The sequence below is a fragment of the Sphaeramia orbicularis genome, chromosome 12, assembly GCF_902148855.1.
Source record: "Sphaeramia orbicularis chromosome 12, fSphaOr1.1, whole genome shotgun sequence".
NCBI classification, from domain to species: Eukaryota; Metazoa; Chordata; class Actinopteri; order Kurtiformes; family Apogonidae; genus Sphaeramia; species Sphaeramia orbicularis.
In genome coordinates this window covers 67,888,946-67,905,182 of record NC_043968.1, presented here as the reverse complement: position 1 = coordinate 67,905,182, position 16,237 = coordinate 67,888,946, and the positions used below count along the sequence as shown (strand labels likewise).

The 16,237-nt window shown below is 35.9% G+C and overlaps 1 protein-coding gene across 1 annotated transcript in view; it reads right to left on the bottom strand.

Moving 5' to 3' along the window:
• bspry (B-box and SPRY domain containing) overlaps positions 1–10,848 on the bottom strand; it is a 12,743-nt gene extending 1,895 nt beyond the window's left edge. The window contains exons 1-5 of the mRNA XM_030148987.1: positions 10,362–10,848; positions 5,394–5,492; positions 3,177–3,407; positions 1,954–1,979; positions 1,703–1,827 (exon numbers count right to left, since the gene is read on the bottom strand). Of these exons, the coding sequence (XP_030004847.1) occupies positions 1,703–1,827; positions 1,954–1,979; positions 3,177–3,407; positions 5,394–5,492; positions 10,362–10,757 (877 nt within the window). The 5' untranslated portion in view covers positions 10,758–10,848. The remainder of the gene's footprint in view (positions 1–1,702; positions 1,828–1,953; positions 1,980–3,176; positions 3,408–5,393; positions 5,493–10,361) is intronic.
• Positions 10,849–16,237: the final 5,389 nt, after the last annotated feature.

Below are 16,237 nucleotides of genomic sequence, written 5' to 3'. Positions count from 1 at the left end.
TCTGGGAAACATCCTGCATATCAGAGCGGGTCACTGACACATGCTTTCCAAACAACCTTCCAACTATTCTGTAGCAAACTGAAGGAGGGCCAGAAATACACTGACACTGACAGTGTCAATCAAGAGCTTTAACGCTGACTGAGTCCCAAGCATACTCAACTCAAACTGCTCTGCCTGGAAACATCTGATGAGGAAGGGTCCCACAAATTACAAGCAATGCACTCTCATACTATTTGCAGTACTTAATTGTATTTTTTTTTTTTTTTACAAACATTCCTAGTTGCAATACTTTTATTTTTTCAAATGTAAATAAGTGTGCCTTCTTACTGTCATTTGTTGTGCCTTGCAATTTCTTGCACTAGAGAGCTCTACCTCAATTTTGTTGTACTTGTACAATGACAATAAAGAGATTCTGATCACATCAGCAGAAAGAAAGTACATGCTGCCAAAGTCCAGAGAAAACCTCTCAGCCCAAGAAACTGCTGATCACCATGTCCAACACATCAGACTGATCAACCAATGATAGGTACAACAATTTCTTTTTTTTTTTCTCCACTAGATAATAAAAGAAAACTAAAATTTACAATAAAAAACTGGACATATATTGTAAAATTACGGTAAAAGAAATTCTGAGGAAAAAACACACAATAATGAGATTGTAAAGAAATAAAGAGAAATAATGAAAAAGGCACAAAGTTAAGAGAAAAAATCTTCAAGATGAATGTCATATATTTATCATAAAAAAGTATATTCTCTAGGATAAAAGTTGCTTATTCATGAGAAAAAAAAATTCTGTTTTCTTAATTAAGTCCAGTTTTTTGTTTAATTTTCAGTTAAGAAACTAGTATATGATATGATATGCAATGAGTCAAACAAATTTTTCTCTTAACTTCTGAAACTGCCTTTTGACAGTGGAAAAGGAACAGAGAAGATTCAGGATTTATGTCTTGTTAGCCAATATTAAATGTTAGCTGCAAATAACATTTTCATATTCCACCCTTGATGTGTGGGCTCCTAGCAAATATATATTAGTTGTTGTTATTATTATTATTATTATTATTATTATTTTTATTATTATTATTATTATTATTATTATTATTATTATTATTATTATTATTATTATTATTATACTAAAACGCAATAATTTCTGGTTCTAGTGACACAAAATCTATTTTTCAGTCTTGAACTGAAACCGTTTAGGAACCCCTGCTTTACAGTACCATAAAGTCATAAAGCATTTATCATCACAAAGTGGATCAGTTTGTTGTGGAAATTTCTGATAATTAAAGAATATCAAAGAATCTCCAGAATCAGAGTTGTCTTTGTGTTTGTTTTGATCTTGCAGCAAGAGGAGATAAAACAACATATCATAAGTCAGTGTGAAGACAATTTCATTGGGCTAACCCCAACGTGACCTTATATACCTCAGTACAAACATGGATGAGGCCTCAGAATGCAGAAACAAAACTTACGGTCACCAGATGGTCATCAGAGGACTCTGGAAAATTACGGTTTTCAGATTTCCCATAACTGAGTGCACAATTGTTTCAACACTGTCACACAAATGTTAAAACATTTACTGGACCTTACTGGAACATGATATTCTACCTTTAAACAAAGCTACAACGGTCAGTCATGCCTAGAGGCAAAGCTACGATTGTTAGTCACACAGTACAATAAATTTTCCAATACAAGAACCTACCATTTGGACCTAGTAGGACCACCGTGGCCCACAGGCCTCTGAGTAGCTGGCTATCGCTGCAGCCTGGTTTCATGGTGAGCTGTTCTGTGTCACATGGTTCCCCAACGCCTTCTGCCTCCTCCACTCTAACATGGACACACAAACACCAATTAGAGAACATGTGCTTTACTTCCTGGAAAAGTCATGGCTTACGGTATGTGGCAGAACAAAAAAACAAGAACACGTGACAGATTCACATGTTAGAAGGTTACCTTTCTGCTATCTCCTGGACACAAGTCTGCAAGGTGAGAGAGGAAAAAAATGATTACTCTCCTGGATATAAATGTAGGTACTGTGTGTAATTTATGGGCATTATCATGATATTGTTCCTCTATACTCTCATAATGATGCTTATTCAACTTCTTCATTTTTATTCCTTATTCTCTAATCCTGCCTTCCCGTACTATGGGAATTATGGTAAATATTGGTTCTGAACTTGAAAATTGGACATGAACGGCCCCTCACATCATATTTTCCACCAGAGAACTGGGCAAAAATTTTGATACACGAGGTGCTGAGATGAAAATAACCTTTCACCTATAATAAGCTTTGAACTTTTCAGTGAGTGGAGGACAACAAGGGATTCATTGCGAATGATAAACAATACTTTTATTAACATTCTTCTGCTGTTAGCTGATGATTTTGCACATTTACAGGGTGGGGAAGCAAAATTTACAATATTTTGAGGCAGGGATTGAAAGACAGTGTATGACCAATTAGTTTATTGAAAGTCATGAGAATTTATTTGCCACAAGAAAATTTACATAATAGAAAATATTTTTATTCTATGTGTCCTCCTTCTTTCTCAATAACTGCCTTCGCACGCTTCCTGAAACTTGCGCAAGTGTTCCTCAAATATTGGGGTGACAACTTCTCCCATTCTTCTTTAATAGTATCTTCCAGACTTTCTCGTAATAGTTTCGCTCATAGTCATTCTCTTCTTTACATTATAAACAGTCTTTATGGACACTCCAACTATTTTTGAAATCTCCTTTGGTGTAGCGAGTGCATTCAGCAAATCACACACTCTTTGACGTTTGCTTTCCTGATTACTCATATGGGCAAAAGTTTCTGAAAAGGTATGGATAATAGTGTTAGGTATGATTATGACATCAATATATGTTTGGTTTCAAAACAATTGATGTAGTGCCTGCTGAGAAAAAAACAACTAAATGTTCATTGTAAATTTTGTTTCCCCACCCTGTATAGCATACACAGTGAGCAAAAAATATGCTGTGGCAGATGTATTGACACGTCCAAAACTGTTTTATCCAAGTAGTAGGTCATGATAAATTGTGTGTCACCATTTTTGATTTCGCTACAACAAAAGCACTTAGAACACAACACACTTGTAATTTGGAATTCACTAGTGGAGAGAATCATCTTCCCAATAGCACACGAAGGCAGCATTATGACAGTACAAGTTGGAGCTCACCACCAGTTGTGTGTCAGGAGTGTGTGTCAGGGTGTGCACCAGACGGGAGCGTGTTTGTGACAGACTGGCCAAGGCCTGGCCCCAGTGGGCCCTCTGGGTGAGGAGACACTGTTCCACCCGCTCCTCCTCCCTCTGGATCTCCTCCAAAACACGCTGCTCTTCTTCCTCCAAGGCTTCACGGGCTACGCTGACCTGAGCCAGCACCCGCTCCCTCGCCCTGCTCGCTGACACCTGGATGAAGACAGAGCAGCAACTGTTTAGGACTTGTGATTTAGAGGAAATTATCCATCCAGTCTTTGTCAGACACCTCCCTGGCAGCCTAAGCCAAGATGACCAGATCTTCATCTAGAGCAGGGGCGTCAAACCTATGGTCCGTGGACCAAACCGGTCCATTAAAAGGTTCACCCAGCTCATGGGATGAATTGCACCCAACTAAACATCCCATTCGTCCTTCCCTTTGGGGGACACAAATAACCAGAAAACTCACTAAGCCAGTGTTAATTGTGTCGTCCTGGTCTTTTTGTTAAGCAGATATTTACTCTGTTCCACACTAAAACCGAAAGTGACAGTAATATACATTGATCCTGGATGCCACTTGATATAAAATGGAAAAAAAAACAAAACAAACAAGTGGAACTCCATTTTGAGCTACCGTACACACATGGTGGCACAGCATGGCAGACTCTGCTCTGTAAATACAGTATAAACCATAGACTGCACTAACCCTTATTCCTCGTCTAAACTACCATACTACCACAACTTGCCATTTTGAATTCTCACTTCCATTCTGATGTGGCAGATTGATGACTTTACTGTGTCTTGATGTTAGCTTTATTATCCTAGTTCAGCTACAAAAACTCCAAGTACACAACCACTAAATTCCTAAAAGTTATTTCACACTTTAGGTAATTCCATGAGACTGATTGTGTTCAAATGTTTGTTTTTATGTCCAGTTTGCTGTAGTTATTTGTTGTTATAAAAATGGCTGATTGACAGATCTATTAGTGCATCATGGTCTTGAGTCTGTTGTGTGATGCCCTTGTGTCTTTTCTGAACAGACTCTGGCTCCACATTGCTTCACACAAGCAACATAGATGCTCCAATAACCACAAGACATTTGCTTCAATTTTACACAGTTGGAAGAAATACATCACAATATCAGTGTTTGCACTGTCTGTTCTGGCCCTTTTAGTCAAGGGGACAGTGACAGTGTTGTATGTTTACCCACAAAGACACATAACAATTTTTCGTGGTGACTTCCAAATGGATTTTTACCTCCGCCAAGGAGGTTATGTTTTTGCCAGGGTTTGTTTGTCTGTCCATTAGTGTGCAACATAACTCAAAAAGTTATGGACAGATTTGGATGAAATTTTCAGGGTTTGTTGGAAACGGGATAAGGAAGAAATGATTAAATTTTGGTGGTGATCGGGGGTGGGGGGGCCCACGGGGGGTGCCACTGATCAGCCTTGGCAGAGGTCTGCGCTCTCTGAGTGCTTCTAGTTCTCTACATTTAACCATCACCAAGTAATTTATCACCATTTATTATAATATTATCCTTTGCATTTTTCCAGTGAAAATCAGGTATTTTCCTATATTTATTTTACTCACCATGTCGTTGTTAATAAAAGTGAGTAAATTAAAATGTTATTATATCAAAACAGAGTAAATTGAAAGAAACATTAACTTTTTCTGCAAAATATATCATGAATTCTACATAAAAAGAAGCCTCTACAACCATTATCATTTGTCAAATTACATGGTTTTATTGGGGATTCATTGTTGGAGAAGATGCTGCTGTTTCTGTGTTCACTATGGAGACTATGGATGCATCCAAAAAAAGACATTTCACAAAAGATGATAGACTGCATTTTACCCGAGTTATTTCACTGTATTGATAGGATTAGTGGTTAGTGGCAGTGGATGCTTTTGGGTCTCGAGGGTTAATTACAGATATCACCTGCTATATATAAAATGGAGAAAATAAGTCCAGTCTGAGCTACTGTAGGTGCAGGAGTAAACCCCTCCCTCTGTAGATGCAAGAGACCCATTTTATGGCAGAAATAATGTGGAAATAATATATATATATTTTTTTATATACACTAACAAAAACATCATGAACATATTACGTTCCACTTCTTCATTTTGATCCTCCTAAATCTTCATGATTATGGTCATCAGTTCATAGCTGTATGTCTGGGAATACATTGTATTTCTCACCTGAAGCTTATGTTCTTTGGCCGCCAGTGTCTGTTCCATAAATCTTTCGATCCTCAGTGCCTGCAGCTGCAGTTTCTCACACACATCCACCAGCTGATTCTGTTAAACACACAAACACACTGGCTTAAGACTGAAAACTCAACAAGAAAATCCTGTCCTCTCAAATGCTGTGAAGTGGAATCAACGGGAAAGCCACTTGCATAATGCGCCACACCCAAAACTAGAGCTGCAATCGATTAATCAACTCAAAGTGATAAAAAAAAAATCATTCAACCACAACTCTCCTGAATCAAAGCTTTGTTTCCTTCATTTCTCTGCTGTTAAACATTGGTTCCACTGTTGTGTTTCACATGGACGCTTATTGTGACGCACAATGAAGCTTCAATTCAGGAGAAGTGCAATAGAATATCTCCCTTCAATCAATTCAAATCGATTAATCGAATCGGGAATTTTGCATTGGCTTCAAGCACCTAATCGATTAATTGGTTGCAGCTCTACCCAAAACATGATAATAGCACATGCAAAAATTATCTTGTCAATGTTTTCATACCATTGGACATTTTAAATGCAGTACATTGAATACAAAATCCAGAATGTATCCTTACAGGTGGAAAACATGGTGTACAAAGATTATCTAAATCAGTGGTACCCAAGTACTTCTATTAAAGTTCTGTACATTGAACATGTACTTCACACAACTCCATTTCAGTTTTTTTCAGATGACAGTTTTTCATCCCCTTCCTGTCCAGTGAAAATCACACATTTCTGAATTTGTTCATTTTAATCTCTGTGATAAACTGAATGGTGAAATTTGAGGATTTCAAATTGGTTCTTATGTTCAATCAACACTGTTCTCTGGAAAACACAATGTCACGATGTGTTTGTCTGATGTCATGAAAAGTTAACTCTTTAGAGGTAAATGTTTCCCATGGGACACTGGCAATACAAACATATGAGGATCTTACAGAATGTGATAAACTCATTGAGGTTAAAGTAGAAAAAATGAGCTTAACTTTAACCATGTACAGCAGTAAAATGTAACATAGACTGCAGTGGGAATGCAAAATGAATTACATGCTATAGATATAGTAGTAAAAAACTGAAATTTCATGACTTTCATGACTTAAGAGTATATCCTTCCTGATCTATCCAAAACCCTGCATATACTACTCCTGAAACAGGTCACATATCTCAGAATTACAGATAGATAAATCAGTTTGGCAAATAAATCAGTGCTAATTGAGTGCAAACTATTTCAGATGTTATTAGACAGTTAGTAAACATTGGCCACTATTGCTGCTAGTTTGCAAAATGTCCACACCCTTCTCAACTTACCACCCTGAAACAGCTGCAAACCTTCATCTGAATTACATTAACCACAGCCAAGAAAACCATACTGGTCAATGGGAAAGACCCTAATGGACAATCTCATTCTGTTCCATAAAACTCTTATCTTACAGTTCATCCACAGCTGATTCCTCCATCTGTCCACAACCACCCACATTTTCCTCTACCCACAATGACAACTTAATCTACGATCCACAATGATGTGCTTGCCTGTTACTACCATTTATAACTTTTACCAACACACCATCCACCGTAAAACTAAGAAGTGGAGTGAACAGGTGTTCGTTTTTGTTCTGTTTATTTTTATTGACTCCATCTCATCTTTTTGTTCACTGCTTTTATATGTATAAATTTAAATACTTACATATAGTATGTAGTGCTGGCACTAATGACTAATTTTCGAATGATTAAGCTTTTGACCAATTTTTCGATTAGTCGACTAATCTAAACGACAAATATTTTTTAAAAATCAAGTGTTTGTTATTTTGTTGTGTCCATTTTATTTTGAATACAGCTCAAGGGCCAAAACATAAGATGTCACCTGTACCATGGCAAATGTAAACAATATAAATAACTTCATTAAATATTACCAATTATATTACAAATTTCAGCCCCCCTCTCCCCTTTGAGATGCCTGCTTGAAAGATGCTTGAACCACTATCTTGTTTTTTTTCAAACAATGACAATAAAGTATTGAATTGAACTGAACTGAATTGAATCGAATCGAATTGAATTGACATCAGGTCCATATATGTTAAATCACTGTGTTTTTCTGAATTCACAGATAAAATACAATTCATAAAACACGAAAAATCTAGATGGGAGTGATTTTTTTTAATCTTTTGAGCTACTATTTCACCCCACAGATAATATTTAGAATTTAAGGAGCCTAATACTATTCATCAGTCAGTATCAGAGTCAACATCTGCTGATACTAATTGTCTCTAAAACACACTGTGGGCAATGATTAATCAGTTTATCTATAGCTAACTGAGGAAAATTTCAGAGAGTCACTACTGACAAACAAAAACCCTGAAATGATTCTCCATGATGACTTTTTGGTGATTTGATTTTATGGTGATGTTTTATTGCCCCATTGTATGCCTTTTCTGTGTTAGTTTAAGGTGGAAATGTCTTAAATGTAATTTTCAGCTAATGGAAAACACAAAATTCAATATAAATATGCATGTGACATTGATTTACATCAACGATGAATCAATTTTAATTAGTTAATAGAGCCCTCTAGCTGCTGAAGCTGCTTAGCATGATGTTTGACATTATACACTGGTAATGGCAGAGTGGGAGCAAAATCTACTGTTATTACGTGATGTCGGGGCTATTTATAGTGCATCATTAATAACATCCTTTTTTAAATGGGAAAAACAGTCTAGGTAGAAGTAATTGGTATCTTTTGAGTCATGATGCACCAATAATAGACATCTGTATTGACTCATATTCGCTGATATGGGCCAATATCAGTATCAATATAGGATGTCTTTTCTCTAATGGCAGTAGTAAAACTATCAACTTATATTAAAGGTGTTTTCCTAAATTTGTATGATTGAATCTGTGTTCATTTGAAGATAATATGATCAAGGACTGAAAGACTTAAAATAAAGAGTACACAGCTTAGCCAAAATAGCCCCACCTAGCCCCACCTAACTACAAGGAAAGATCCTTCCATTGGATAATTAAGGCAGTGATTAATATCCAATCCAATCCAACTTTATCTGTAAAGCACTTTAAAACAACTGCAGTGGACCAAAGTGCTGTACAGAAGAATAATTTAAGCCAAAATAGAAGAATAAAATATAGAATAGATTTAAATATGTCTCAGCTGCAACACATTATTCAACTCTGATGCAGTGAGTAGTTTCTCATTTCTGAACCAACCATCAGTTTGGTAGAGAGCATAAAGACTGGACAATGTTAGGATTCACCCAGCTCAAATTTTGAAAGAGTGGTTCAGGAGCATGAGATAATCATTTTCACACATAGACTGGACACCACAGAGTCCAGACCTGAACCACACTGAGAATCTCTAGGATGTGACTGAAAAGACTTTACACCGTGGTCTGCCTCTCCCATCATCAACACAAGAACTTCAAGAAAATTACTGCAACTGTGGACATAAAACCAATGTTGTGACATTCATTGATGGGCAACTGTGGCTCTGTTGGTAAAAGTGGGTCGTCCAATGACTGAAAGGTGAGCAGTTCGAATCCCACCTCCCACTGTCCACATGTTGAAGTGTGGGCAAGACACTGGCACAAGACACCTGGCAGCACCTTACATGGCGGCAGCCGCCTACGGGTGTATGAATGTGTATGTGAATGTGAAGCTTTGTTAAGTGCTTTGGGCATCATAAAACTGTGGGAAAATGCTACATAAGTACCAACCATTTACTGCATAAGAATTTCATGGCATATGATAAGAATTTGTCCTGTGACAACAAAACATTGCACTTGGAACTTTGTTTTCAGATGTGCATGTGAGATTTATTTATTTATTTATTTATTTTTACATATTTAAGATTAGAGCTGAAAAAATTGATCAATTAATTGACTAAAATCAGTTAAAAAAGTTATTTCATTACAATTTTCCTGAATCAAAGCTTCGTTCTCTTAATTTTGCTGCCGCTAAACATTGGTTTGACTGTTGTGTTTCACAAGGGCACTTATTGTGACGCACATGACGCCAGGATCAACACAAAGTTGTATGTTAGTGCCATCTCAAGTTTTTAGTACATGAATAAGTTGGATCCAAATGTGTTGAAGACTGCAGTGCACATATTGTTTGTAAATATCATATGACTTGGTTTTTTATATATATATATATATATATATATACTTTTATGTTGTTGTTATTTCTAGCTAGATAATTTTATAATTTTATATACACTTTTATATTGTTGTTATTGTAGTTTTTATTTCTATATCCTCCTGAGACCCAGGAAAGTAAATGTTTTGCCTTTTTTTTTTATTTTTTACATTCAATAATTGTCTTGATTGGAAACGGCATGATGGAACAGTTTTTTTTCAGTTTTTCTTTCCTTTTTTTATGGAATGTCCTTTGCAGTGAACAGCATTTTTTGGTAAGTAGAGCTGTGAAACTCTAGTCCCCTACAGAGGACAAAAATGCATTGCTGGAACACAGGAGGATATATATATATATATATATATATATATATATATATATATATATATATATATATATATATATATATATACATACATATATACACACATACAAATCTTTTACGTCTATACTTTTTTGTGGTTGTTATTGCAACTGGTTCTGGATAAAAAGGACGATTTTTTTTTGTCATTTTCAGACATGTCTGTTTCACATTTTAACAATTTTTCGCCTATTCAAATAGAAGAAAATAATCGCTAGATTAATGGATTACAAAATCATCCATAGCTGATAGCTTGTATGTAGCTTCCTTTAAGTTTCCCTGAAGGCCATGTTAGTGAGTCACCGTGAAGAAAGCAAAACCCTGGGTGGAATGCAGCCCTGAATCAAACTGATCCTACCAGTGCATTCCTCATATCTACGGCAGTAACAGGTCTGTAACCCACTGGAGGTCTGTGAATGTAGATTCAAACTGCATGGACTCACTCTGACAGCGGTGACTCTGGTGGCCAGCGGGGTCACACTGTGTCCGTGACAGGAGCCCACGGAGGCGCAGTGGGAGCAGATGGGTTTCTGCTCGGTGCCACAGAACCAGTCCAGCTCGGCCTCGTGTTCCACGCAGAGCTCGCATTCAGCAGGGAAGATCCCGGACTCGGTGTCGGAGGTGGTCGCTCCATAGCTCGGCACCCCTCCTCTTCCTCCTCTCTCCCCCTCCTCCGCCTCCACCTGCTTCACTCCACTCAGGACTGAGAAAATGGGCTGGTCACTATCCACTCCCCTTCTACCACTGCTTTTCACGCCGATCCGGGTCCCCTCCGGATCCTCCGAGTCCGACGGAGACGGACACGTTAGGTCGCAGGTTCTGAGCTCCTCCTCGGTCATCCTGGGACTGGAGGAACAGGAGCAGGTGCACCCGTAGAGCCGGATCCGGATCGCACCTACACGACAGGTGGAACAGGTGAGCGGAACAAGGAAGTAACACGGACTGCAGAGGTCAGAGCAGACAGGGAGGCAAAAAAAAAAAAAAAAAGTTTCTACCCTGCTGGTTTTCAGTTGTTTGACTTAGGCGTGAGCGGATAACCGAGGGGTATCAAACCTACGACCTGCGGGCCAAAACCGGCCTGCCAAAGAGTCCAGTCCGGGCAGTGGGATGGACATGCAAAAATGACTCTGAAGACAAAAACAATCATGGCTGTCAAAATCATTTTAGTTTGGGGGCCATATACAGACCAATTTGATCTCAAGTAAGACCAGTAAAGTCCAAAGTTTTCTCTTTGTTTTAGTGCAAAAATAAATAGTCAAATGACGTGAAAATATTTATGACAACTATCCTTTGACATAAAATGTGAATAATCTGAACAAATATGAACAACCTGAGATGTCTTAAGTGCAATTTAACAATATTCTGCTAGTTATTAGGCCTAAATGTTTTTTGTATTTGTAGCTCCACAGTGATCAGGAAGTTGTAATGCACATGTGTAAATGATAAACTGAGGCATTTTTTATATGTATGTATGTATGTATGTATGTGTGTATATATATATATATATATATATATATATATATATATATATATATATATATATATGTATGTATGTATGTATGTATGTATGTATGTATGTATATATATATATATATATATATATATATATATATATATATATATATATATGTATGTATGTATGTATGTATATGTCGAGGCCCAAAACGGAATCTGGCCCGATTCAGAATCGGGCCGGCCCAGAATGGAATTCTATTCTAGGCCGGCCTAGAATGTTATTTTTATACCATGGTTAATGCAAATGATCTAAATTATTACAAAAATCCATACATGGAATTTGCAAATATGTGAAAAAAAATGAAACAAACAACATTTTAATTGTAAACTATAATACACTTTATTTACAAACAGAACCTAGTTGTACTCCCCACCAATATATGGTACAGTGAAATCGACTGAAATTGACAATAGTTACTCAAGGTATGTAAGACTGAAAATGTAAAATTATGACAAATTATGGAATTATGGATCATTTGCATTAAACATGGTATAAAAATAACATTATAGCAGCAGGATTCCATTCTAGGCCGGCCTAGAATAGAATTCCATTCTGGGCCGGCTCGATTCTGAATCGGGCCAGATTCTGTTTTGGGCCTTGACATATGTATATATATATATATATATATATATGTATATATATCTCAAGGTCAAGGTTACTTTATTTATACCCATAGGTAGATTTGTTTTGCAGTCTAGGTGATTGCCTTGGCATTACACATACACATACATTAAACATGCAAGACAGGCACTTGATCACACTTACAGACAGGACAAAAAGACAGGACAAAAACAACAAAAAATGCTCAGTGTTCCACCATTCATCAGTATAGCAGCATGGATAAGTAAATAAAATAGGTAAGATCAAATAAATAAAAACAAGATGCAATAAAACACAATAAAAACCAGAAAAGATAAAAAATCCAGGATAAATCTGGGATAAAAACCAGAATAAGAACATACAATTAAAAAAATTTTAAAAAGTTGAAGTCACAATAATAATAAATAGAGCAAAGAAATGGAATAAATAACTAAAAAAGTTAGTAAAGTGCAGTGTCACTATTTCTTATTGACCTCAGTGACAGCGACAGGAACAAAGCTACTTTTATAACGCTGTGCCCTGCACCTTGGGACTAAGAACCTCCGTCCAGAGGAAAGGAGCTGAAATTCACCTCATAAAGGATGGGAGTCATTGTTAAGAACTGATGAAGCCATCCTCTGGACCTGTTTAGTGTACAGGGAGGCAGGACAAGACTGGGACTCACCAATCAGGCGACTGGACCATCTCACTATTTGATTCAGTGAGTTTCTCTCTGCAACTGAGGTCTGACCGAACCACGCCACCAGACAAAAAGATAAAACAGACTCTCTCTCTCTCTCTCTCTCTCTCTCTCTCTCTCTCTCTATATATATATATATATATATATATATATATATATATATATATATGTATGTATGTATGTATGTATGTGTGTGTGTGTGTGTGTGTGTGTGTGTGTGTGTGTGTGTGTGTGTATATATATATATATATATATATATATATATATATTCACATATACACATACATACATACATACATACATACATATATATATATATATATATATATATATATATATATATATATATATATATATATATATATATATATATATATATATATATATATATATATATATACACACACACACACATTTACAGATACCTAAATACAGACGAGTACAAGACAAGTTACAATTGCAATGAATCTCAATCTAGAGTGAGATAAAGATGACATGAAATGTCATGAATGACACGTTATGAGTTACAATACAAATTCTAATTAATTACACATCATGCATAGTAAGTAAAAGATTGTTAAAATACATATTACACCTAGACATAGTAAATAATATAACAGAGACAGGACTAAACATTTCTAATATGTTGGCAGCTCCAATTATTAATGTAAGAGTTTTTTTGTATGTGTTTTTTTTATGCATTTTGAAATTATAAGATGACATGAATATGTGGTTGTTGGCTGAGTAATGGATGTCAGTGTAATATTAAGTCAAATTACAGATAGCCGCACTGTCAGTATTATATCAACAGCCATAGATTAAGGATTTAATTAAATGCATGTTGGACTAAGATAGTATATGATATAATACAGAATAAGCCTAAAATCTAACCTGAACTCGTTGGTATTCTACTTTCACATATTCACACTCATTGAACACCAAATCTAACACCCCTGTTTATACGGCTTTATCTCTCCTGTTTTTGTCATTTTACATGATATAGTGCACAAACTTAGATCTTTGCGAACCCAAGAAGTCTACAACTGTCACTTCCTTTGCAGGTTATAGTGACTTTTATTGTTAGATTGGATTTCCAATAACCTAGAAATAAATAGATAAATAAATTATGATGATGATGAGAACAGATACTTGGTATGAAATGTCACAGGTAGCCTACTTTTGACAAAACCAGTCATCTAAATTCAAACCCCTTTTGTAACATGATAAGACAGAGGATACAATAGGAACATGAATTATACAGAAGCACAAAGAAAACACAATATAAGGAGAGAAAAAAAATAAACTGAATGACAAAAAAAAACTGCACAGCAATAGTGTGGTGCAAAATTATAAATACTTCCACATTTTGTTTAATAAAGACACTTCATTTTCAAAGAAGAAATAGGATGATATATCAAATATATACTGTGTTTTACAAATATTAAGTTACTCAGTTACTCAAATGCTTTTATAGTTTCTTTAGCATTTATTGGTACTTACATGTTATGTCTTTATGGCCTATTTAGAGGTGAATGAATGAATGAATGAATGAATGAATGAATGAATGTGAGATTGCGCAAACTAAACTAATGGAGTTTGTTTTTGTTGTTACAGTACATGACTATGAACAGACTATGTAAGTGTGAGTAAAATCACAAAAACACTGAATCTGATATTTTTCTGTCTGGTCTGGTCCACATTCATTTGTGGTCCTGCATTAGATTCATATCTGATGCAGGATTTTACAATGTACCTCAGTCTCAATACTTTATCATCTTTATCATCTTTATCTCACTCTAGATTGAGATTCATTGCATTTTTGCACTGGATGGAGTCACTTGGTTACTTTAAAATGAGATCATCCTTAAACATGTACAGCAGTGCAACATAACATAAACATGAACTCAGCAGGAAAATTCATCTAAAAGATCAGACGTAGGATTACTTGATAATACTTTATACTTTTACTGAACAGTGAGGTTTGAATGAACTAACATGTTAGCTCACTTTTTTTCTTTTACTGTAGGAAATAATCTGAACACTTCAACACCACTGCTCATGTGCATGTGTCTCAGTTCAGGACCAGTTCACACAGTAATGTGATACTGGCCACATAAAAAAAAAAGATCTGAAGATCTGAACAACCAGACAAAGAAGTCAGATCTGAGCAGTGAATCTGAACAGAGCACTAGGGCTATATGCATATGAGAATAGACTTTACAAACTTGTTTGGTTCAGATCTTAGGCTTTTTATCATGTTTTATATCATATACTGTCTTAGTCCAACATCCATTCCAGCTGTTTACATAATACTGATATACAGTGCACCAATTTTCTATTTGACTTATAGTACTATTACACAGACATCCATTACTCATCCAACAGTCACATATTCATAAATACTCTATGAAGGTACTAGATAGAATTTTAAATAAGGTTCATGTTAGAAACAGGTAACTGAGGAAGGGATAATTAAATGATCCAGGATGAAGAAATCATATACAGCGTTTCATCATGTTGTAGGATCAGAGGCAGCCACACCTCAGAGACAGATCGCTTTAGCAACAGTGTTAACACCCACTGTCTGGAAAAATCATCACTGGAAAATCTTAATGAACATTACCACAGAGGGCCAGTATAAATACACGTGTGTAGAATTAGGTGTGGTACCATGTGAACAGGATTTACAGGTTTAAAGGTGACATGTAAAATATACTAAATGATGATAATGATGAATGTAAAAGTTAGATACTTACTTCAAAGAATACTTCAAAAGATTACACATGTACAAGGTTTTCACTACAACCTTTAAGTATTGGATATTGTTTAACTTTATTCACCAACTTTGAATGTTAATTATTGTCTGGTGCATGTGAGTGACTTTACATGGGTGCACTTTTCTTTTGGTTTTCATTCTGAGATCAAAAAAGAAAAAAAATATTAAAGACTGTTAAACTGACAAAGGAAGCTTTGGAAAGAAAGGATCAAGTCTCAAGAAACTGAAACCAACAAAAGTAACGATGTTCATCCCCACTCTCCTTGTCTCTGTGCTTGTGGGTAACCAGATATGAGGAACTGACAGGGAAACAAACTTCAGGTGGGTTCACGATGACACGAGAACAGCACAAGCACAGGGCTGGCATTGTTACCGCCACAAAACAGGTCTCACTTTGACTACAACAGAAGATACAGCTGCTCTGACCAGGAAGGACACAATGGCTTCTTGTGCAGTCAGGTTATTGTGGAGGAAGAAGCTGGTTTTGCAAATAAACAAATATTGTTTTTATCTACATTTCACTTAATAAAGACTCGTTATTGTGTTGATGTGTGATGTGAGTGATAACATCAGTTAACTAATAACACAATCTTATAATTAACATTTTTATGTCTTTTTAATTAAAATGTATAAATATTTACACATAACAAGAGGTAACCTATGGATAGATACAAAACTCATCTTTATTGATGCTAATTTCGTCATTGCACCTTTAATGTCCTTATCAAATAGTGAGGAGATGCAAAAC